General features: G+C 41.9%; 1 protein-coding gene across 7 annotated transcripts; it reads left to right on the forward strand.

Moving 5' to 3' along the window:
* The first annotated feature begins 7,982 nt into the window (after nucleotides 1–7,982).
* ZNF507 (zinc finger protein 507) lies at nucleotides 7,983–25,386 on the forward strand. Of its 7 annotated transcripts, none has more exons than XM_082232889.1 (9): nucleotides 7,983–8,149; nucleotides 10,342–12,656; nucleotides 12,899–13,180; nucleotides 13,328–15,018; nucleotides 16,067–16,172; nucleotides 17,916–18,030; nucleotides 19,311–19,415; nucleotides 20,458–20,592; nucleotides 21,344–25,386. In XM_082232889.1, exons 3-9 carry the CDS (start codon nucleotides 12,910–12,912, stop codon nucleotides 21,693–21,695), a joined length of 2,775 nt encoding a protein of 924 aa, XP_082089015.1. In that variant the 5' UTR covers nucleotides 7,983–8,149; nucleotides 10,342–12,656; nucleotides 12,899–12,909; the 3' UTR covers nucleotides 21,696–25,386. The 7 variants fall into 7 exon arrangements, with proteins under 7 accessions (XP_082089015.1, XP_082089011.1, XP_082089012.1 ...); XM_082232885.1 differs by having other exon boundaries at nucleotides 10,342–11,664; nucleotides 12,488–12,656; nucleotides 12,899–15,018; XM_082232886.1 differs by having other exon boundaries at nucleotides 10,342–10,392; nucleotides 12,488–12,656; nucleotides 12,899–15,018.
* The last annotated feature ends 293 nt before the right edge of the window (nucleotides 25,387–25,679 follow it).

Consider the following 25,679-nt stretch of genomic DNA (forward strand, 5'->3'; position numbering starts at 1 on the left):
GAAGGAGTCCAATTTTGCATTCCTCCCCCCCCAAAAAAAAAATACACACACCCTGAAAAGGTGTTTGCATGTTCCAATTTATGCATACAGATGCAAATTTAGAAACAGTTACTATAGAACCTTTCTTCTCAGTAATGACGGGACTCGCAGGTGGAGAGCACTTATTTTTATAAATCTTTATTATTTGTAAAGGGACTCAATACTTTATTATCCCTATGGAGCTGTGCTGGATCTTTGTGCTTTTGTCTTCCCAGCCGGTGACGCTTTGTGGTTTGCTTTCTTTTATTTTTGTTACGTTTGCACTTTTTGTTGCTGTTGTTAATAAATCAATAAAGTTAAAAAAGAGGGGGAAGGAAATAATTACTATAATTTCAATCGACATGCAGGACCTCTCACCCTCATGGGGAAGACTGTGATCAGGTGTCTCGCAAGTCTGCTCAAGCTGCTGTCCAGGTGTTAATGGCAGGTAAGGGCTGGTGGAGACTTTCTTCCTCCAACAGGTTTTTGGGAACAGTCTGTTTTTAAAAGAAAAGGCTGGGGCTGTGATGTTTCTGTTGTAAATATGTGTGTGTGTTTTAATTATTGCTTCTCCCCCCCCCCCCACAAACACATACAAACAGCGCCAAAGTTTTTAGCTGTTTTGATTTAAACAGTAAGCTGTCTTGTGTCCCTGACAGGGAAAAATGCACTATATAAATAATATTAATATAATAAACAAACAAACAGGCGCCAGGGAAAAACTTTCCTATTTAAGCAGGTCTTTGGCCTCTATCTGTGGCCTCTTAGAGTGGGTGGGGAGTTTTAAATGTATTTTTAATGTATTGTTTTAATGGCTTTTTATGTATCTATGTGAGATTTTGGTTTGTTGGTTAGCATACCCTCCAACGTTTCTTCGGATTAAAATAGGGACATCCTATTTAATAATACCAGTAGTGATGTATGGAAGAGAGAGCTGGACCATAAAGAAGGCTGATCGCTGAAGAATGGATGCTTTTGAATTATGGTGCTGGAGGAGACTCTTGAGAGTCCCATGGACTGCAAGAAGATCAAACCTATCCATTCTTAAGGAAATCAGCCCTGAGTGCTCACTGGAAGGACAGATCGTGAAGCTGAGGCTCCAGTACTTTGGCCACCTCATGAGAAAAGAAGACTCCCTGGAAAAGACCCTGATGTTGGGAAAGATGGAGGGCACAAGGAGAAGGGGACGACAGAGGACGAGATGGTTGGATAGTGTTCTCGAAGCTACCAGCATGAGTTTGACCAAACTGTGGGAGGCAGGGGAAGACAGGAGTGCCTGGCGTGCTCTGGTCCATGGGGTCATGAAGAGTCAGACACGACTAAACAACTAAACAACAACAAATATAATAATAATAATAATAATAATAATAATAATAATAATAATAATAATAAATTTTATTATTTGTACCCTGTCCATCTGACTTGGTTGCTCCAGCCACTCTGGAAGGCTTTCAACATATATAAGAACACAATAAAACATTAAACATTGGGGGGGGGGGAATCCCTATATGGCGCTGCCTTCAGATGTCTTCTATACAGGGCTGCTTTCAGATGTCTTCTAAAGGTTGTACAGTTGCCTATCTCCTTGGCTCAGGCGTTGCATAACTCCATACCCTCCAACATTTCTCTGATGAAAATAAGGCATCCTAAGAAAAAGCGGGACATCCCGGGATAAAATCAGAAACCATGATGGCTTCTGTAAATGCAGGACTGTCCCTGGAAAATAGGGACACTTGGAGGATCTGGGTTGGTTATAAGTTGCTTTGAGTTGCCATCAGCAAGAGAAAGTGACCAATAAATTTAATAAATAATAATAAATAATAACAGCTGATGGGCAAGCTCAAGGCTACTCCTGCAGATCTAGTGTTCTTGATCTTTAAACAGGACTGGGTGCTGGGGGCACCTTCAAACGGAGTACTGTCCTCCGTTAAGCAAGTCCCCAAGTCACCCTAGCTGGCTGCATCGTGCTGCAAGACGAAAACATCGTGCAGATTCTTAAGGGCTGGAAGAGACCTGTGATGTTTCACTTAGGGGCTAATTACATATGAAGCTAATGACATGATTAGTAATCACATTGTTGTTGTTTTTTTTAATTAAATACCAGGCACAGAGGGATGATAGTCATCAGCACCACAGTGCGTGTTGAGGGAAGGTTTAAACCTTCTTCCCCAGCCGCAGTCTCAGTCATAAACGCCTCTCTGCGTGGCTACTAAGGGAGGCAGTGTGGTGCAGTGGTTAGAGTGTGTCAGACTAGGGGCTGGGAGAGGCCAAGGTTCAAAGCCCCCCCCCCCACTCGGCCAGGAGGAAGCTCACTGTGTGACTTTGGGGGCCAATCACTGTCTTCTCTCAGCCTGCTCTACCTTGCAGGGTTCTTGTGGGGATTAAATGGACAGGGGGAGAAAACCATATATGTCACATTGAAAGCTCCTTGGAGAAAAAGGTGGGCTATAAAGGCAAAAGACAGACAGATATTAACTCTGTGGGAGGGAACTACAAACTGCATGGAGAGTAGGTGTGCAACATGAACAGATGGGTTTCCCCCCCCCCCCTGTTTATAGCAATTTGGCAGGGATTTCTGATCTGAAAAAAGCCACGAGCAATACATTGACACAGCCACGCACCCCGTTGCCACGGCCCCAATCCAAAGCATACCAACGAACAGCAGCTTAAAAACAAAGGGCAGATCCACACCACACAATAAAAATGAATTCAGTACAGATGTAAAACATATGGCTTTCCCCCAAAGAATGCAGGGAACTGTAGCTAGCCCCTCACAGAACTACAATTCCCAAAACTGCAGAGCCCAGAGTATTTTGGTGGGAAGCCCATGCTTTGTAATAGTTCAGTCTCCTCAGTATGCCTGAAAGGACTTGAGCCAAACTCTCACAATTTGTCCTTTGATCCAAATTGCTGAATTGTAAAGCAGGATGATGGGCACAATTAATTGTGTGTCCTCCTGACACGTTAATGTCTTGTCAGCAAGAAATTACAACCTCACCTCCCCAGAAAGAAAACCCCTACGGTTTTAAAAAAACTGCTTTTTAACGCTATTTAATAGCTACTCTCCATCTTAAATAATTATCTAATTATAATCTGCTAATCCGATAATCATTGACAAGCAAGAAATGCCCAGTAATCAGGACCTGAACCCCACATAAGACTTTATTGCATCAAGCTGGACTTGGAATTTTCTACAGCTGTTTCATTACTGGCAAGCTTTCTTATAATGAATATGCTATTAAAAGTTTTTTTTAGTATTATTATTAATTTTCGCATTAGTCATGTGGTAATTCTTCAATAAATTCCTCTGACTTCTGCATAAATAAGTTTCATTATTCCTCATTATTAAAAGAAACAAACACGTTCTCCTTTGCTGAAAGGAAGTCATATAATTAGATGACCTTCCTGCATATAATCATGAATAAAAAAGAGTCTGACAAGAAACGGGGAAATATTCAATCAGGCATTAGGACATTAACTACAGTTAGTCGAGACACGAGACGTTATTGCGCTATCAAATCCTCCCGGAAAGAATATTTTAGAGGCGCGACTCTCCAAAGGAGACTCTCAGTTTTACTATAGCATTAGACAAGTTCCCAGCTTCCCTGCCATTTATCACTGATTTCTTCATTTAGCTCTTTTAAACATGCTTTTAAAACATAGTTGATAAACTAGTAAAAATTGTATACAATGCAAATGACAGCCCAGATAAGTTTTATTGACTTAATGCTTGGGCCATAAAATGATAACAAACAGGATCGTTTTGATTTAGGGCATTCCCCCCCCCCCGCGTGCTTTTTTGTTTTTTAAAAAAACCCTCACATTTCAACGGTAAGGCAGAAGTTGAACGTAGTGTTGCTGCCACCTCAAGGTCTCTGAGGAAAAATGTGACAGTTTATCTCAGTCTGCTTCTATCCGACGGGGCTTTATTGATACGGTGCTCAGTGGTGTAGTGGTAAATTTTGAAGTGCCGGGGGGGGCTCAGCTGGAGAGTCCCCATAGTTATGCCCCACACGGAAGGGGAGTAAAAAACTACAGGCAGCTGCACTGATTTATACACACAGAACAAAAGAACATCAGAATATAGCAAAACGCCCAATGCCATGGGCAGCTCCCTGTGAGCATGGTAGATTTTTCCAATGGCATACAACTTGCAAAGGGCACTGAGCTTTAACATCAGGTCTTCAGTCAGCTGAAATGTGGGTTTTGGCTTTTTATGAGAAACACAAGCTATTTGGGAAGGAAGTGTTCTGTTTAAATTGCTAGTCTGAAGTGGGAACCACGTCAAAGGAAAGGAAAAGTGTGCCCGGTCCCTGCTTGGTCTTTTCGCCCTCATTCTCCAACTTCTTGATGCTTTTGCCATCCTAGGCAATAAACAAATTAATAAATTCAAATCCAATTCAATTCGAATTGCTGAATCAGGCCAAGGATGGGCCATCTAGTTCAACATCCTATTCTCACAGTGGCCAACCATATGCCTGTGGGAAACCCACGAGCAGGATTCAAGCACATGAGCACTCTTCACTCCTGCTGTTTCCAGCAACTGGTATTCAGAAGCATTACTGCTTGGGAGACAATAGCATGCACCTCCAGGGGTGAAGTCAAACTGCTGGGTTAGCAGCACTGAAGTGACCTCCCCAGGGCACAAGCCTGGGCAGTGTGTATGGAGGTCCTGGGCTGCCCAGATGACAAGACCCCACTCTCAGCCTCTCTGATGTGGTCCAGAGGAAAGCAGAACAATACATATGGCAGCTGCTTGGTTACAGGAGCCAGAAGGAGGCATACAAGGTGCCACCCAACCGTCTTAGGGATTCCACTCCAGATTTGTGCAGGGTTTACTCCTTAGCCTTTTCTTCTCCCGGAGATATCCTGTAAGGCAACGAAGGTTTAGGATCAGAGTTTTCCTTCTCCTAGATGGGATACCTTTAGGATCAGAGTTTTCCTTCTCCTAGATGGGATACCTTTAGGATCAGAGTTTTCCTTTTCCTAGATGGGATACCTACCTTCCCAAGATGACAAGTCCCGTCTACCCCCACTTCCATCTACAGCATGTGCAGAAACCAACTTCTTGACTGTTGGACCCACTATTGGGTGGAATCTACACACATTTTTTTAAAAAAAACACTGTGAAAATGTTTTTTTTTTAAAGTTTTGAATAATATATTGAATTTGCCATAGCTCACCATCGCCATCTAGTGTTGCTTTGTATATTGCAAATATACATTTAAAACATAAAACATTTAAATAAAACATTTAAATAAAACATTTAAAATAAAACATTTAAATAAAACATTTAAAATGTTTAATTTGAAGCTGTATAGCTGAGTCCTTGGTCTTGTCCGCTAAATGCACCAGGGGGGAAGTCTCTAACTCATCAATGGCTTGAGACCTATCGGTTACCCTCAGCTGGTTTAGCCGGCAAGTTGAAGACATTCCCAGGGTGTGGCCCCTGTCACATGGTGGCAGCTTCTAGGAGCCACAGGTGAATGCTGAGTGCAGGTGGGGGCCCAAAGGTGGACAAACTATCGCAGAAGGAACACAACATGTTCCCCTCTGCTTTCCTTTGGACCACATCAGCAAGGCCTGGAGGTGGGAGGCTCCATACACACTGCCCAGGCTTGCACCCCAGGGTGGTAACTTTGGTGTTGCTAATACAGCTGTTTCACTTCACCCTCAGAGACACACTCCATTGCTTCTCGAGACAGAAAGGTGCCACAAAGTGGTGAATTTGTTCTGCTTTATTTGTTGTTCCGCAGTGCTTCCCCGATGCTACCACACTGGCCCACAGTACATTTAAAATAATACAGTATTAGTCCACCTTAACCGTCATGGTTTCCCCCAAAGAATCATGGGAAGTGTAGTTTGTTAAGGATGCTGAGAGTTGTAGCTCCTCCCAGATCTACAATTATCAGAGTACTTTAACAATTAATCCCTTTTCCCAGGAAACTCTGGGAACTGTAGCAGAGAATAGGTATCTCCTAACAACTCTCAATGCCCATAGAAACTACCCTTCCCAGGATTCTTTGGGAGAGAATGATGACTGTCAAATTGGTATAGGGCTGCTTTACCTGTATGGTGTAGATGTGTTCTCATCTGCTGTCCAGAGAAGCTACAAAACACAACAAAAGTGTGACACCCACCCCAATGCTGTAAGATTTCAGCAGGAAGTTACAGGTTATGTGCTGATTGGAAATGAAGCAGTGTGAGCACCCCAAAACTTCTGCAGGCATAAATAGTATTGAAAGCAGGATAGCGTGCAACCACCCCAAAAGCATCAGGAGCACAAATCATGAAAGTACAATAACATCAGGGTTGTTCTTTTATCAGCACTGTAAAGGCGCTGAGCAACAATTGCATGCAAACTTATTAAATCACCAGGCTGCAAATGAGTTTAAATGAAAATCTGTCAGCTGTACTAGTTGCCAAGTGTTTTTTGCCCATATTAAAAAGAAATAATAAGTTGGGTGTTTTTAACAAACAAAAAATGCTTCACCTGATTATTATTTTTTAATTCAGAAAAATATGCTGATATGAACACATCTGTAAATCTTTCTATAATAGAAGACCATGAAGTGTGCCTTGGTGATAAACAGCGAAATCTTGACCCCTGTTTAGGTCAATTTGAATCCTCAGGGAAGCCAACCTTTCTTCCATATCATCTACTCATTCTTTGTGTCCCGGGTTCAAAGCATTTTCCAGTCATTAAGATGAATGGGATGCCTTAATGTTATTAATGAGTTAAGTAGCAGTGAGTTCCTCAAACATAAGATTAAAGGATGTATTATATTTTATGTGTGCTTTGGGGTCATAAATTTTACCTAGCCCAATGCATTTGCTGTACTTGTGAACGGGGAGCACACCGGAATCCCTTAAAACACTTTATAACAGGCACTTTATTATAAATGTAACACCTAATTGGGGCCCCAACAATCATAAATTTGCTGCACAGCATATTATATGGCATGCCGTCATGATGTGGCTGCAGCTGTTGAGCTCATGGTGCTCAAAACACTTCAAAATCCGTGCTTGACGGAGAGCTCCGAGGATTCGGACATTTGGATGTCCCCAAACAATTACATTAGAAGGAAACTGCCATCTGGCCTTCTTTGTCTCTACTCTGGTTGTAGGAGTCAGTGAGGACTCGTGGCAACCAGGCTTAAATTTGAACAGAGCCTGGCACACAAATCTCAAGTCTGGCACCTGTTATCCGTGCCAGCAGGACTTGCAGATCCAGTGACGAACCAGAAATGTGTGATCTTTTGCCTGGCAGAAAGAAGCACAATGGGGGGAAGAGCGTAGCATAAGGAAGCCCAACAAAGTTCTAATATTTCCCATTATGACAACTTTGATGCTTTTGGGTGGGGGGGGGGAGGTGGAAACATCAAAACTAATTTTCTTGGCTGGTGCGCAGAACAGTTGCTTCATCTGCCTGTTGGGTCACCCAACACAGTTCTAAGGCTTCATTTTTCCAGGCACAAATCCCACCGAAGGAAGTTTACCTCTGAGCAGGTTGAATCCAGATAAGCATCTGCATGCATCCTTGTGGGAACCATCACCAAGGACCATTCAGTGCTTTCCATTCTATTTGCATAGACACCTTCCTCAGAAGAGGGGGACATTGTTAGAGGGTAGGCGATATAATATTGTTTGCATAAACACGTTCTACATTTTTTGCATGTATGCTTTGCATATATTTGCATATTCTGTGTGCAAAGGTGCTTTATTATATATTTATTGTTTGAATAGACGCCATATGCACACACACACACACATTTATTCTGATTGCACGGACGAGAGAGAGCCCTTTATGGGTGGCGGTGGGACCGGGAAAGCATCAGCTACTACTTGTGGAAGCCGCAACAAGCGGGCGAAGCGGGCTGGTCTTTGGGCCCAGCGCGAGACACCTGAGCGCGAGAAGCCCGTTATGCTTGGTCACCATGGCAACAGGTGGGCGGGCTAGCGCAGGCGGAGGAGGTGAAACTTTCCTTCTCTGGTCACCTGACCGGGCCCCTCGGGCCACGTGATCCCTTTCCCATCGTCGCCATTTTAAAGCGGTGCTCCCTGCAGAGGCAGCAGCAGCGGGAGGGAGGAAAAAAGGAAAAGCAGAGCTCATTGAGGCTCCCCTGGGAAGGTGGGTGCGAAGCGGGGGGGGGGCGGGGAGCGCGTTTTTCGAGGGGGCGTGTATGGGGAGGAGGGAAAAACATCCCTATGAGCGACCGGGAAAGGGGTTTGGGGTCTCCCTTCCCCAGCCTTTTCTCTCAGCAGGCACCCGAGAGGAGGGGGAGAGGGTGGCAGGTTGGGTGGGTGGGAGACGCGTGGTGCTCAGCGCCCAGCACCTGTCAGAGGCGTGGAGCATCTCCCCTCGACCCCGGTGAGGTAGAGCTGCCTTACCTCACACACTCAAAACTAGGGGAGCGGTGTGAGGGGTGGATGTTCAGGCGTTAAAGGAGCTAAGAGCAGCACGACGTTTGGGGGATTTTCCGCCGGCACTTTCCGGAGTTGGGGTATGGCTCCCTCCTTCCTTACGCATAACGGTCTGTGCACCTACTGCATTTATTGATTTATATTGGCCTTCCTCTACTCTTGGCGCCACATGGGGATATTGTCATTCACACACAGAGAGACACACACACAGAGAGAGAGAGAGAGAGAGAGAGAGAGTTCCCTGTGTCATTCTTTTGGTGATTCCTTTCTGGTGCATTGATGTGTGTGTCCTTTATATGGTTTTACAAACAAATAGGCAGGCTCTCATTCTTCAGTCTAACATTTTTACACACATCCTTTCTTAGCAATGTTATAGCCCCCCCATTGCCCCTATTAGCCACCTCCAAAGCTCAGGAAAGGGGTTTCTCTCTCTCTGATCCACCCTTTTGATGCAGTTGTCCATACACACAATTATTATCCTCAAACTTCCTTTCAGCCAATGAGTTGAAAGACAATAAGTCTCTTCCTTCATCTTTAAAGCTTCAGTTCCTATTTATAATTGCTAGCTATGGACTATAATTTCTGTAGTGTTTTGTAGTCCTTAATCAGATTCTTGCAACAGGTTGCAATGGAGGGAACATAGCTCAATATTGCCTAGTGGCCAAATGGGAATATTGGAACTCCATAGTCCCAATTCCAATCCTCTAGTCATACCATTGATCTATTCCCATCATTCTCCCTTTAGAGTATCAGTCCTCGGCTTATAGGTTGGGGCCCACTGCTCGCTCACAAGCTGACCTAAGGTAGGTCACAGCCACAGTACTACCAATATGCAAAAGTATGGCTTTAAAAACCAAGGAGTTGCTCCTCAGATGCATTTTTGGGCTAAATGTCTGATTTGATTCAATTTCTATGCCACTGTCCATTCAAATGAATCCCAAAGCAGCTTAAAGACAATAACATAATAAAATATCACAGATATAGCATAAGTCCTATTACAGAATTGGCAAATAATCAGTAAAACAATTGTTATCTATAAAACGCTATTAACAAACCAGAAACTGAAAAAATATGAGCGTCATAGTTATGGCATAAGCAATATTACATGATTAACAGATCATCAACAACACTTTTCTAATCTATAAAACGATAACTAAAAAATAAGCTAAAGCCGGGTTGTATGTCTAAAAAGAGTGCCAGCGCTTAAGAATGTGCACACACACATTTCTTCAAAACCATTGTTTCAAAGTGTCTTGACATGAAGATTGTATTTGTTTTCCTTTCCTGTAATTCTCCAACTTCAGTCTACTTATTTCCCACACCCACCCAACTTAGAATCCCTAATGAGCCCTCAAGTTCAGGGTATGATTCTGCTTTCCTACCAGTTTTCCGATCTCCACGAAACTAGTGTGCTGAACCCTACATTTCACTTAAGCTCCTTAATGGTAAAAATTACTTCAGGCAAATTGTCACATGCACAGGATTGTGTTTTGTGTAACTCAAAAAGCTATAGAATGCTAATAGAACTGGAAACCCTATATCTGGTGCTCTGCTTTCAAAAGTTCTGCAGAGGGAACCTGGTTAAAACTTTTCTCGGCTGGAGGTTGCAACAAGCTAACACTTATCAGTCTCAACCCTTTTGACTGCAGTGTCAATAGCATGCTTTTATAGGTTAAACAAAAAGTTTGTTTTGTGAAAAGTGAAAGACTCCTGCAAGCATGGTGTAAAAAAAAAAAAAGTACAGCTTTCTTTTATTTTCCGTTTTAAGCATTAAAAAAGAGTGCCTGATTACTTCTAGATAAAGTAGTATTCAAAATGTAATGTCTGGGAAATCGTTTGGCAGGAATGCTCTTTAATTTGTTGCTATAGCTGCTTTTACTTGCAGGATTTTCCTTTTAGGATGTTCTTGCAGTTATGACGGATGAGGAAACTCTGGTCTGGTGGCTGCAGGTATAGTGTAATGTGAATTTACCCTTTAGCGAAGTCAGACTTTGGGTTCACCTTGCCTTGTGTTGTCTACAGGGAGATTCAGGTTCATCAGATGATTGGGAAGGGGGGCTCTTTAATTCTTTATTTCTCAGCCATTTATCCAAAATTCCTGCTGCCTCCTCTCCCACCCACTGTTTTCCTCTGCTAGATGTAAAGGATATAAGGCCCTAGTATCTTTTGTTGTCTCTTGTGCAAAAAACCAGTTCTGGAGAGGTGTGATTCAGAATGACTCAAGAAGAAGAATTTAATCAAATCCCCTCTTCTTCAACCCCCGGTCCGCCACTCACCTTGGTTGCCTTACCTGATTTTTTTAAAAAGCCATTGAGGATAGAAAATAGCAAAAGAGCTACACTTCTGATTATAATTAAAACTTGATTGATTTGTTACCAAAGCAACTCAAATTGACTTACAATAAATAATCAAACACATACATTGAAACCATCATAAAACAAAACATAGGAAAATCTAAAAGAAAATCCTCTTCTTATAAGGCAGGATTGAAACATCCTGCCCACTCAAAGAGGCCATTGATATTTAAGAGCCAAATGCCTGGTAAAAAAGAAATGTTTTTGCATGGCACCTAAAGCTATGTAATGATGGTGCCAGGTGATCGTCCTTGTGGAGAACATTCCACAAGTGGGGAGCCACCACTGAAAGGGCCTGTTCTCATGTTGCTACCCTCCAAACCTCACAAGAAAGGGGCACACATAGAAGGACCTCCGAAGGTGATTGCAGAGTCTGGGTTGGTTTATATGGGAAGTGGCAATCCTTGAGGTATTGTGGTTCTGAGCCACATAAGGCTTTGTGGGTCGAAAACAGCCCTTTGAATTGGGTTCAGAAACTAATTAGCAGCCAGTGCAGTTTGGCCAGGATTGTTGTTATATGCTCAAACTGTCCTGCTCTAGTGAGTAACCTGACCACTGAATTCTGCACCAGCTGCAGTTTCTGAATTTCCTTCAAATGAGATCATCAGTATTGATCTTCTCAACTCTTTTTTAGTTTGGTGAAAACAGTCACCAAAGAGTTGCCAAAGAATTGATTGTCTTGATTATTCTCTGCAAGAAAATGCAACATTCTTAAAGACCAAAGTGGTGTGTGGCACTACAGCCTGTATAGGTCTACTCTGAATTAAATCCCACTTGAGTTCAATATGGCTTGGTTCCAGGTAAGTGGTTAAAGGATTGCAACTTACTCTGAAGTAAGTTCCAGTGAGTTCAATGGATTTCTTGTCTGGTAAGTATGTGCAGGATTATAGTTACCTTTTGAGCTGTCATTGGCAAAGCTCTGCTTCATCATGTGCCAAAAAACACCTTAAACTAGGATGCAAATACTGAATCTTGAACTCCTCAAACGCAGGATAGAATATTTGATCAGTGAAGTATTTGTTGATTTCATTATGAAAATGTTCCTTCTGCTAAGGTGTTTTATTTTTAAAAGAATCCTACTGCTTTCGCTTCCTTTATAGATCCAAATGTTTGTCATTTTTAATCTGCCAGAATATTAATGAAAGATCTGACAGTTTAATGTCATCTTATTCCCAGGTTGCTATTCTGTTGTCATTGCGATTTTGACTAAGCCAAGGCATACGTAGCTGAAGAAATTTCTCTAGTTTTCATACCATTGGTGGTGTGGAATTATTTGAGCTCGTTTCATGGAATAGTGCATGTAGTAAATCATTCTGCAAGTGAAAAGCATTCCCTGCCAATTGAATTGCTTACAGACTTTTCAAAGTGTTAAGTACTCACCAAATTTTATCCAGCTCAGTCTGGAATAGTAAGACTTTTTCAGTCTTGCAGTCATGTTTCTGATCAGTTTTGCTTACTAAATCACATAGCAAGCTTGCATGGTGTTGTTTGGTGATACTCTCACCTTAAAACTGTTTGAAAATGTCATAGTTAAAATGGAGGAATGGCATATGTGGTATTCTTGCAGATTTGATTGATGTTAGTCATTTGTACTGATCTTTAGACCATCTTCTGCTCAAGGGTGCTCATTCTTTAGCGTTCAAGTGCTTAATAACTTCATCCTGTCTCAAATTAACATTCTCTTTTCACAGTTTACTGCCATGAACGTTTTCAATTAGCTATGGAGCGGGAACTCCCAGGGCACTTGCAAGAGATCAACAGACAGATGTTCAGATCAAGGAAACTCTGCATTGGTGCACAGGGATGACTTCATCCCTAATCGCCTCTGCTAATAGAGTGCAAGCACAGCTGAGACAAATGGTGAGGTTGGCAAGGAGGAGGATAAGCTCAGGTCCCTTTTCCTCCTGAACAACTACATTGAACAGTTGGAGGTCCATACTTTGTATGGAATATCACTTATGTGTTAAGATGGAAAGCAGCTTTTAAAAGGGGCTGGATGACTTGTGCATCTGTTTAAGGTGCATGAACTGATTGACTGCAACATTTATGCCATTGTGTTCCGTAAGCTTGATGTTTTGTAACACAGCAATGTACATTTTAAGTTTCAGATATTATGGAAGAAGGCAACAGTATTACAGCAGTAGTCTCAAACATTGGGGAACCTGAAGCTGTACTGATCTCCGAAGCAGTTGTAAGCCCAACTTCAGAAAGTGGTGAAGACCAGAGAAAGTGTAACCCTGACCCACTAATCCAGGTCATCCAAAAGCTAAGCAAGATCGTGGAGAGTGAGAAGTCACAAAAATGCCTTTTAATAGGGAAAAAGCGCTTGCATCCTGATGTGTCCCTGCTGTCACTTGACTCACAAAACCTCCCAGAGATCCCAGGTAAAACCATTGAACTGCCTGCCCTGGGCACAATAAATATAGAAGATTATTATGTAACAGACTGTCCTCCACAGAATAAAAGGAAGGTGGTTTGCTACCAATGCAGTCTCTGTAAATCTCTGTCTCCCACTTTCCCTCTCTTAAAAGAACACGTGAAACAACATGGCCAGCAGAACGAAGTAATACTTATGTGCTCAGTGTGCAATTTTGCCATGAGAAGCCTAGAAGAGTTTGAAGCTCATGTGAGGCATCACCCAGAGAACAGTAGCAAAGCACACACTCTTTCAAAGGAGCAGCAGCAATGTGCAAGTTTTCCCAGTACCACTTTGCATGGTCCAGTGGAAGGCTTTGTCAATGCCGGCGCTGATCAGACAGCACAGCTTCAGTCTCCCCGTCCAACGGAGAAGGGGAGGCAAAAATGGTATACTTATGAGCAGTACGGCATGTACCGATGCTTAATTTGCAGCTACACTTGTGGTCAGCAAAGAATGTTGAAAACGCATGCCTGGAAGCATGCAGGCGAAGTCGACTGTTCATACCCCATATTTGAGGAAGAAAATGAACAAGCTACGTTGCAGGACCCTGCTGTATCGGGTGTTCCTCGCAACGTGGATGCCGTTGTCCTCGCACTAGAAAATAATGAACTGGGTCTCTCTGGTGACCAGGCTGTTCAACTCCACATTTGTAGCTCTGAGCAAATGGTGTACAAAACCTCCTCGACAGAAGAGCCTGCGAAAGAGGAGGCGCTCTTAAGTCAGTCGGCTGCTCTCTCTCCCACAGGCAAAGGAGCAGAAGAGACTCTGTCAGATACCGATCTGGAGCAAGACAACTTGATGACGGACAGCTTGCTTTCCTCCGCCCAGAAAATCATTAGCTGCAGCCCCAATAAAAAAGGCCACGTTAACGTCATAGTTGAACGTTTGCCGAGCGCCGAAGAGCCTGTCTTGCAGAAACCTTACTCTATGGACACCGACATTGAAGCCGAGAAGAAAATAATCTCTGAGCAAGTTCGTGTGGCACGCGATGGGGACGTTTATCATATGGACAAAAGCTCTGTGGAACTCGAAGAAGTCATAATTGGATGGAGCAGTGCGGAGAAGAAAGATGGCGATTTAAACCCTGGTAGAGCCAAAGCAGCGGACGAAAACGCGCCTCCCACCAGAAGAAGAACAAATTCGGAGTCCTTGAGGCTGCACTCCCTGGCTGCCGAAGCGCTCGTCACGATGCCCATCAGAGCTGCAGAGCTAACCCGGTCAAGCCTCAGAGCTTTCGCCGAGGCAAATTCTATAGGTTCAGAGGCTGGGCAGAGGCCAGCTGACAACAGCTACGTCGCCCATTCTAAGCTGGTGACCTCCCTTAAAACAGAGGAATTGGCAGGCCTGAACCAAACGGACTGTGCTTTCATGGAAATACAGAAGGATAAGCCAGAGCTGGCTGAAGGTCCCATTAAAATGGGCATCAGCATGTCCCTGCTCACCGTCATTGAAAAGCTGAAGGAGAGGACGGACCAGAACGCTTCCGATGACGACATTCTGAAGGAGTTGCAAGACAATGTGCAGTGCCAACCTGCAGCCGATGCCAACGTGCTGGGGAGCAACCTGGTGGAATACATCCCCAATGTGGATCGCCCCTTCCGATGCCGCCTGTGCCACTACAGTAGTGGCAACAAGGGGTACATCAAGCAACACTTGCGGGTGCATCGCCAGAGGCAGCCCTATCAATGTCCTATCTGTGAGCACATAGCAGAAAACAGTAAGGATTTGGAAAACCATATGATCAACCACTGCAAAACCCGAATGTACCAGTGCAAACAGTGCGAAGAATCCTTTCATTATAAGGTGAAGTGTCTTTACTTTTGTGTTTGCTTTTTTTTACTGTTTCTTGATTGCTCTGAACTGTGTGAGCCAGAGAAGTTGCAGTTTGTCATGACAGGCTTAACTGGGGCAGGCAATTTCAAACAGTCGATGATGGTTGGTTGCCGGAAAGGTCCCATTGAGATTACTAGTACTGGAGTGTCTGGTGCTGCTCAGTGCCTGAGTAATGGCCTTGGAATCAACGACTGGATTGTTTGTCAAAACCTGTAAGTCAATTCAGAAGTGGGTCAAGGAAGCATCAGGGTCAGAACTTTATTTCAGCCTCTTCAAAGCTGGAGTTAAGCCTGTAGTAATAAGGCAGGTAGAACTCTGAACTCAGCCAATAGACGCAGCAATTTTGGAAAACCAAAACCATAGCATTAACACCCCCCTTTTTTTTAAACCAAGGGACATACCTTTTAACACCTGAGTATCTTAACAATTCCTGTGTCTGAAGAGGAACGTAACAATTCTGATTGTTATATGCCATTTTTCTTAAAGCAGCTTAAGTGCTATACAATAAATTATATAAATAGAAAAATTACAAGAAAAGCCCAAGTTACCAGTATATCATCAAGGTAAAGCCTAATAATAAAAAGTTAGAGTGCATGACTATTCTACCATGTTGGGGTACAAACCAGGGTCTTCCTACAGCTCTTGGTGGAGTGGTGGGTCAGTGGAACCTTGTTACCTATTTATTAGACCAGGTAATGGTAATTCTACTTTGTGGTGCTCTTCTAAATCTACGGAGCTCACTCAGATTTGGGCAACTGAAAAGTCTGCTTTCCCATTATCCCTGCTTGAGTTGAAAACTGTGTTTATCTCCTCACTCCTATGCAGTTGATTAGTGATCATGTGTCTTGAGCTCCTCTTTAAAAATCTTCTTGATTTGTATTGTCATTTTGTTTGGCTGCCTGACAGATAAGTAATCACAGACGACATTTGGCAGGAAAATAACGAGAGTTCAGTATGGAGGTTCAGCCACTCCGTATTTGCACCCTTTTAAAAGACGGTACTCCTGTTTGCTTTGCAGAGTCAGCTTCGAAGCCACGAGAGAGAGCAACACAGCCTTCCAGACCTATACTCGATGCCGCCGTCTGACAGCCTAATAACTTGTAGCAAAGTGGATGAAAGAGTCGGTACTGTCTGTCTTTTTCACTTGCTTAGTGATAGCATTGGGCCAGTTTAAAATGTTGAGCTCAACATGCTGGAGGTTCTTGAGAATCCCTTGGCTGTGGCAATGACTTTTAACTGTTAAAAGCCAATGCTACGTTCATTTTCCCAGTCGCCCATAGTACCTGAGCAGCAGCACTGCCACTGCCAGGAATATGCAGCATTGGTATGCAGATAATGAAATGTGCAACAGATATGGTTAGGGGCTGTTAAAGGTAGCACCTGCTTCATGGAGAATCACCAGAGGAAAAAGCTTTTCAGCAGTTGCCACATAGGGCTGCCTTCTGCAGCCTCCAGCCCTCTAGATGTTTTGGACTACAACTCCCATCATTCCTGGTCATTGGGGCTGGGGCTGATGGGCATTGTAGTCTGAAACATCTGGAGGGCACAAGATTGGGCAAGGCTTTTGTAAGGCCTTCCAACTAGGCAAACAGTATGGAAAGAAGCTTGTTCCTCCCTTTGCTACTGTCCACACCTTTTTAGAGAAGCGTGCCTTTTACCTGAAGAGCCTCTGAATCAGAGGGAAAGGATGCCAATTTTTCTTGATGATGCACCCCTCCAAAATAAACAGCAAACACCTACGCCCTGCCTCAACGCTTAATGCAGATTTTTATTTTAAAACCTGGGATTTGGAAGTATGACTTGACTGAACATGTTCCCCCTTTTAATAGCATTCATTAAATGAGAATTTAAGCTTTCTAAAGTAGTTTGGAAACTCTTTGCAGTCAAATTATGACACGATTGCAGGAAGGAAGCCCTCTTGTCAAACAGATGTCGTCTCTATAAAACAGCCCAAACCCAAGAAGTTTATGGCACAGCATCTGTTTATGCACGCGTTAATCTGAGCGGGAACATTTGTTTCATGTTTATGAAATCATCAGCGCCCCTGTTCATCGCGGCTGTGCTAGAACGTTAAAGGGATCTTTCTGCATATGATTGAATTCTAAATGTCTAATAATGTAGGGCGATTGTAATAACATGCATTACAGGAACACCTGCTTTTAGTGTTGGTTTGAAACCAGTCAGCTTGTTACACCCCACAGGGCTTGGCCTTCCTTTACTTCCTGCCCTCCCTTCTGAGGATAAAAGCAGTTCCCAAACCCATGACTCTAAAGCATGTAGTAAAAAGCAGAGTTGTGTTTTGTAAAACAACAAATCTTCGTGACATAATTGCATATAAAATATGGTGGTTTTAGTGATCATTAGGCAATATATTTTTATTTGCCTACAAATGTTATTTCCTTCATTGTTATTCAATTTAGATAAGAAATGGCTTAATTATTTACCAGGCTGGTCCAAGGCAACTTAGCGTCCTAAGACACAGCACTGCATGATCCAGGAGCAATTCCCAGGACCCCCTGTAATGAGGATGCTGCGATGCAACAACTAGGATCTTGAGAAGGACCTCTCATATTGTAGGTTTTCTTGGGCGCCCTTAATAATAAGACTACCCTAAGTATCTGCTCGGGTCACTTGTGTGGTTGGCCCAGACCTAATTATTTTATATATATATATATATATACAAAAAATCCTGAATTAAACACCTTCCAGAACCAAAGCTGCAAGCCAAATCAAATGTGTGAACCAAACTCTTCTCAACTGTTAGTATTGGGAGATTAGAACCTAAGCAGGATCAGATTGTGCTGAAACAAGATCTGTCTTTCTGTTAAGGAAAATGATTTCTAAAAACTGTGTTGTATGTCATTTAGGGGATAGGATTTCAGTCCAGAAACTTTACAGATGTGACATTTGTGATTACACAAGCACAATGTATGTTGGTGTGCGGAATCATAGGCGGATTCACAACTCCGATAAGCCATACAGGTGAGCATATCTCTGGGGTTTCCTGTTCCTTACAGCTGGAATTTTTTTGATGTGTTTTCTTGCAGCTGTCAATTCTAAAGTTAGAACACAGTGGGCGATTTGAAATTGCCTAATTTTGAAGGAGTGTGTCACTTGCTACCAATTTACTCTGACAGTCACTTTAGAATCCACTGACATCATTACAGTAAGGATCTGCAAGTAATGCATATTGAAATACCTGGTAAGGAGGTTCCTAAAGCAAGCAACAGCAGAATTGGAGCATGCTTGGGCCACATCCCATCAGCCAGAGGACTAACAGCTGCCGGGTTATGCTAGAAGAATGTGGCTTTTTCCACCTGTTTCTTTTAAGCAGCCTAGAAAGGTCTGAAAGGTGGGGTAGAAAATCTTCAAAACAAACAATAAGCAGATTTATTGAGTCTTTAATGTTTCTTTTTAAAATTCAGCACAGTTGTCCAGGAACCTCTACTATTTGCGTGATGCATCTGAAAGTTTGCCATTTTGAACTTTTAGATGGATAGAGCCATATTGATTGAACTACATGTTTAAGCAGACAGCTAACACCTCCAGAGGCCCTTAACCAATGACATTTTCTGTTGGGTTGAAATAAGCGGCAGACGAGTAGCAGGTGTCATCTGGGAGGCATCTCTCCAGCAAGCCTCGAGGAGTCCCTTTTATTGAATATTACAAGATTGCCACACGTGTGCTTGTTGCTGATTGGTTAACACAAGTACAAAGTAAAGGTGCGCTTGTTGCTGATTGGTTAACACAAGTACAAAGCAAAGGTTACATATAGGCATTAATCACCAATAGATTAAAGGCTGGGAAAGGGAGCACAGAACTAGACAGGCATGAAACCTCCTAATTAAATTATAACTAGTGATTGATTATCAAGACTTAAACTATTACTAATGATTGATCATGACATGAAAGAACATAACAATCGTGTTCCGTAGATGTGGTCAACTATGCATTAAGAACAGGTCAGAGTATAATGTTTTCATGAACTCAATATGTAGTGAACATTCTAGGGTGATGAGGGAATGACTTAGTATTGGAACAGTTTGTGTAGCATCATGTGCAGAAGCAAAGCTTACCTTCAATTTTCATCTGAATAGCAGGCAGCGAACATTTACTTGACTACTGCACCGATGGATTCTAGAATGAATTATAATTGGCCAAACTTCCCTCCTTGTCCTCCCTTCCGCAACGCCCACCTCAGAGATGGTCTTGTCAAGAGGCTGAGGTTGCTGGGAACCAATTGCTTCTTTGTTTTCCTTCAGGTGTCGAATGTGCGACTTTGCCACAACAAATATGAATAGCTTGAAGTGCCATATGAGGCGCCATCCACAGGAACACCAGGCAGTGCAGCTAATGGAGCAGTTCAAGTAGGTAACTGACTGCTTGGCAAGCCGGTGGCAGCTGTGGCCTTGTTAATACAGATAGTTTGAAGTTAAGATCACCGAATTTTTGCTAGAGATCTCTTACAAATTGCTTGGTTAAAGGATCATCTCTGCCTTTGTATCTTGCTGATGTTAGAGCCTGGTACTCTTGAGACTGCAGGAAACCTGTAAAAAAAAACCACAACAGCCCAGAAGTACCAGAGCTCTGGAAAACATAGGGGTCTCCCTCAGAATATTTGACTGTAGATACTTAATAGTGAGGAAAATGTGCTACGTGCGTGCTTTGCGCACAAAGTCCTGGTACGTGAAATGTTCTGGGCATGGTTCCAATTTGTTCCAAATTAAATAGGGCTTGGAGAAGAAAAGATGGAAGTTGAATTTAATCAATTTTTTTTTAATTTTTTTTGTAGAAGTTGAGTGCGAACTCTCATTCCAGGTCAGATTATTTGTCCATCTATCCTGGTATTGTCTAATCACTGACTGGCAATGACTTGCCAGCAGAGGCCTTTCTTCGCTCCTTCTACCTGAACCTTTTTATTTGGAGATGTGAGGGATTGAATACAAGGCCTTCTGCATGCACAGCACCACTGAGCTGTGGCCCCTTCCTTAGTTCCACAGAGAAATCTGTTTAGCAAGGCCCAGGGCAAATACTGTATTCATTTAGGCATGCTCCAGTGCATCTAACCATATGTTAAATTCTGAGAATACTTTATATACTACAAATTTCTTTAACGTGTGCAATTTCTCCCTCTAGCTTTTTATTCCTTTGGCGTTTATTTTAATACCTATTAATTCTGTTGTTATTGCCTAATGAGACTGTATTAGTTCACCATGTTTGACAGACTTTATAGCTTTAGGTATACTTTTGGGGTAGAAATCTTTAAAATATCACATAAAAATGCAGTGACAGCTAAACTAAACTGGGATAGAAATCAAAGGGTGTGCTGACCTTTTATAATTTGACCATATTTTGGGTAAGACATGTTGACCCCTTCTTCTTTCTCTTAAATCTTTTTTCCCCCTTCAGATGTTCGCTTTGTGGGTATGAGTGTAGCCATCCCCCTTCTCTCAAGTCTCATATGTGGAAGCACGCAAGTGACCAAAACTACAACTATGAACAAGTGAACAAGGCTATTAATGATGCAATTTCACAAAGCAGCAGGTGTGTGTGCATTTTAGGGTCACTTTTTATACCTGTAAGGGACGCGGGTGGCGCTGTGGGCTAAAGCCTCAGCGCCTAGGGCTTGCCGATCGAAAGGTCGGCGGTTCGAATCCCCGCGGCGGGGTGCGCTCCCGCTGCTCGGTCCCAGCGCCTGCCCACCTAGCAGTTCGAAAGCACCCCCGGGGGCAAGTAGATAAATAGGTACCGCTTACCAGCGGGAAGGTAAACGGCGTTCCGTGTGCGGCTCTGGCTCGCCAGAGCAGCGTTGTCACGCTGGCCACGTGACCCGGAAGTGTCTGCGGACAGCGCTGGCCCCCGGCCAATAGATGTGAGATGGGCGCACAAACCCCAGAGTCTGTCAAGACTGGCCCGTTCGGGCAGGGGTACCTTTACCTTTACCTTTATACCTGTAATATAGAGCACTATCTTAATAACTTGCATAGCAAGTCAGTTGCTTTAAGCAATATAGTTACTTAAGTTGTTGGAGTCTGGGGGGCATTGTGATTTCCCTGCTGGAAGCTCTTTTGCCAAACCTCCCACTTTCTCTTTACACTTGGGGGAAATTTTATAAGCTGTTTAGAGATTTGCTGCACAGTAGTGAAAGGGAGGGAAAGGGCTGGCGTACAAGTGAGAGATGCCAAAAGCAACTTGTACATACATTGAGCCCTGCAAACAGATCCTTAGACATTCTGTATTGCCATTTTCTTAGAATTTGTATACTAAAAAGTCAACTACTTTCTTCCTTTCTTAGGTTCCCAGGTCAGCTGACTGGGAAGGTGACCGCTGATGGTTTATTTCCTTTGAAAAGCAACTCGGAGGGCTTGTCCTTTTCAGACTCCTCTAACCAAACTGCTGACAAAACCGTGAATTCTGATGAAAATCAGAATCCTACTTCCACAACTAATACCTCATGCAATTCAGACAAAACTGCCAGTCTGCCTCACCTTGGCACAGAATACTGCGTCCTTCTCTTCTGCTGTTGCATTTGTGGATTTGAGTCCACCAACAAGGATAACTTGTTGGACCATATGAAGGAACATGAAGGAGAAATCATAAACATAATTCTGAACAAGGACCACACAGCAACTCAGAGTGTAAGATAGGTGATGCTGCTGCTTTAAAGGGTTTCAAAAGTGCTGTTTTCTTGTGTTCTCTTTACATCACCTGAACTACTTGCTAAAGCGAAAACTGTAAGTAAAAAAATGCAGTGATATTTCTAACGGTCAGAATGTTATTTATGTCAACAAGAAAATGGATTTATTTCACAAGCTCTTGAAGTAACTGAACAGTAAATACTCCATTTAGGGAAAGGTCCGCTGAAACCATTATCCTCTACTGACAGAGCCGTTTTCAATGCCTATTGCTAATCTAAAGCTTAGCCATATAATAGGAATTTCACACTAATGTGTTACCTTAAGGGGTTTAATCTTACTGCCTTGAAACTATCTAAAGGGGGTTAAATTCATTTTAGGTAATTTTTAAAAAACTGACATGACTGACTACATTTATGAAGCAGCATTTCCAGAAAGGGAGAGGGAGACTGAGTAACTGCTTAGGCCTTATGGTTCCTCACTCAATTACTGCTGCTTCTTTTTTAGAAAAGATAAAAATATCTGTATCTTCCTGCTGATACAGGCATCATAAAAAAGTAGCAAATTGTTTGGCTTAGGTTATTTCTTTCAGTATGAGATGCTGAGAATGTATAATTAAGTCTTGATGGACCTTAATGGTTCACCAGAACTTTCTCATATCTTTCTCTATAAAATCAGGCATTTCAGAATGCTAGAAGTGCCACAACTTGGATCAGAGTGGGTAGGAACAAGTGGTCTTAGCTAAACTTTGAAGGGAGGTTTACCTCTTTATCAAATAATATTTAACACGTCAAAATCCAGTTTCTTGAGTACACACAAATCTGATGAAAACTCAATGGAAGTTACTAGCTTACCCCATTGTAACATTGTTATAAAATAGCCACTAAAACCACTTCATTCACACTTGTTTCTCAAAAGGAGCTGTTTTCATGCCTTCTAGAATACCTTGAGTTCCTGTCTGTGGTTTCAAGCTTCAGCTGCTTAACTGCCATTGACTTCAGTGGAAGTTTAGCAGCCTCCAATGTTATTTTTCTCTTGAAACTAGTGTTATGTTTCATTTGGGTGGAGCCCTCTCCCAGTTCTTGCCATATTGCTACATTTCCCTTTATAAGCAGTTCATTGCTTGTAAGCAGATTTGTACAGAGAGATGCATTATTTTCAGACAGCTGCAGAACTTTAAAAAATGTATTTATTATACATTAAAAGCTCAGCTTTCATGGTGCTAATTGAGTTTGGGTCACTCCCTGCCCCTCAAAATTTCTGAACTGTGAAGTTGGACCAATGGAAAATATTTTGTGTCATTTTTAAAGAAGCTTTAAATGTTGAATGCAAAAATATTTCAAGGCATTTTGTAGAAAATCCAAACTAGAATCCCTATTATTATTCAATCTGTTACTTGTTTCTAAATTAGGTGCATTTATAAAAAGTAAGTGCATAAATTCACTGTACAACAAACTGTACAACAACCAAGTTTATTTTAAATATGAGATTGAAAATGTGGATTGTGTTCTTGAGAAATATAACAAACAGGGAGAAATCGAGAAGGTGCTATATTTCACTTCCTGCTATGAGCTCTTTAAGACTGAACAGAATCCAATCGGTCACAAATCTTGATGAAATACTTCTGGCTACTACTGTTACCTTTGTATTCAGTCCTTGCATCAGTATTGTATCCTCAACCTGAAACTTCTGATGTGCTTAGAAACAGGAAATTATTGGGCAACTATTTAATAGCTGAGATCATACAAAGTGTATCAACATTCCACCTCCTATCTGTCTATTTACTGAAATTAGTTGAAAGCTTGGTAAAAATTACTCGGTTTATTTTAAATGTTTCATTTCAAAACCATGGCGAAGGCTCTTTGTCACAAACCTTTACTTTGTTTTGTGTTTTTTCCTTAATGGATCATGCCTGTCTGTTACACTACAAGAAAATTGTGAAACCACAAGCTTATAAAACTAATTATATTTTTATTGAAGTTACGTATTGATTTTTAGGCATGTAAAGCTTTTTGCAGGAATACAATATGTGAGGAACAATTGAAATGAATTGGGGAGGCCAGGCAAGGTGTATATGTATTCAGAAGGTTCTTGTCTTACCATTTTGTATATGTAATCTTCCATTACTGTTAAATAGTAAAGGGAAGTATTTTATTTTTATTTTTTTAAGCGAATTAACTATAGTCTCAATACTTAAAAGTTTGATATTACCTTCAATTGCACAAGAAAAGCATCCTTCATACTGACACACTTTTTTTTCCATTTTAAAGCCCATGGGTTGCTATCAGTTCACTCTTCAAATTTACACACTTGCCATGTAGCAGACTTGAGGCTGAAACCAGTTTGTTGATCATGTTACCTATCTTGGAGTGTGAGCTGTTTGGATTTAGGGAGTTTTTGTTTAGAGCACTTTTTCAAACATACAGCATGTCTTCCCTCTGTTTTAGGATTTTAAAAAGATAAACGCATACTGCTAACTATAGTGTTTTACTTCTTCCCCTCCCCCCATTTAATTTATGGAGAAGCAGATTCTGTTATGGGCGAAAAGCTTCCATTTATACTTCTGGCTGCAATTCCAATATACACTTGCTTGAGAGTAGATTGCATTACACTTGCATTATTCCCATAGAGATGTGCTGTGGATGACATCCTTACAATGTTCATTCTGTTGTTCTCAATGGGAGAAAACTTTCAGTGGATCAGCACTGCACTTGTTTGGGCTGGTTAGGATTAATTTAGTGTGTGATACAGGCTAGTAGTAGGAAGAAGGCTAGTAGTAGGAAGAAGGGCATGAGGGCAATGGGATCACAGCTACCCCACTCTTAGGCCCACTGGGCATCTAAACATAAAAAGTAATATTTAAATAGGACCAGCAAACACACAATTAAATGATTGCAGGTCCAGATTATGATCTTATTATTCTAGGAAATGTTTACCTGTGTGGTTTGGGCCTTCATGTGCTTTGGCACATGTCCAACTGATGGGCATTTTGGTTGGTGTAGAGGTAAGATTAATAGACAGGGCATGGGGTGGGATGATTCTCTTCTCGTTTCCCATCCCCGTAATCTGACCATATTTTATTTTTCTTAACCAGCCCTTTGACTGTAGCATAAGCAACTTATTTGGAAACATGGTGTTGGAATCAATGGAGCTTGCTTCCAATTAACCGTGGCTTCAACAGCTTCACCAATAGAGGCTGTATTCCTTGTTCTTAGCTTGAAAAAACATTGTGGCATTCAGCTAGTTGCTGCATTTTTAAAGCACTTATTTAATCATTTAAAATGAAAATGTACAGTTGGTGCTCAAAGTAATGTTAAAATATATTTAATAGAAATGTGCATTTGATATTCATGGGCATGGGTACATATATTTTTTTAAGAAAAAAGGAATTGTAATACTATGGCACTGTTTTTTATAGCCAAAGTATAAAACTTTTAGAAAACTGACATGTAAAAGACTGTAGATCTTGCATTATCTGACAGGATGACTTACTTTATAAGATACTTTCCCGCACATTAAGCTGCATGCCTTAAGTTCTCTCTAGGTTTGTCTTGTTTGGAAACTACGGAAGCAAACTTTGTAGTACAACTTTGACTACCTTCTGAAATACTGTACATTGTTAGAATAATTTATTTTGCTTTACAGAAGTTTTGTCATGTATTGACTAATTGTATTTTGGTAATAAACTCCTTTGTTAAACACATCAATATTGTGCTCTCGATTGCATATGCTTTACTGAACACAAGAAAGTTAGCTTGTAAATATAGCCTTTCTCTTTGTTTAAAAATGCACACATATACCTAAACATGCTAAAAGAGGCAGTGTAGATTATTGAATAAATACCTGAGTTATGAATCAGTGAACCTACAACTCATAACAGTGCATGAACTCCCTAAGTTTCCTGAATTGCTTATCTAGGTTACCCTAAGCCCCCTCCCCGCCCCCAGTATGGGGTGACCTACTTCAGCAGGTGGTTCTAAAGAATGGCTGTGATAA

The sequence above is a fragment of the Podarcis vaucheri genome (assembly GCF_965113315.1).
Source record: "Podarcis vaucheri genome assembly, chromosome: 7".
In the NCBI taxonomy this organism is placed as follows: Eukaryota; Metazoa; Chordata; class Lepidosauria; order Squamata; family Lacertidae; genus Podarcis; species Podarcis vaucheri.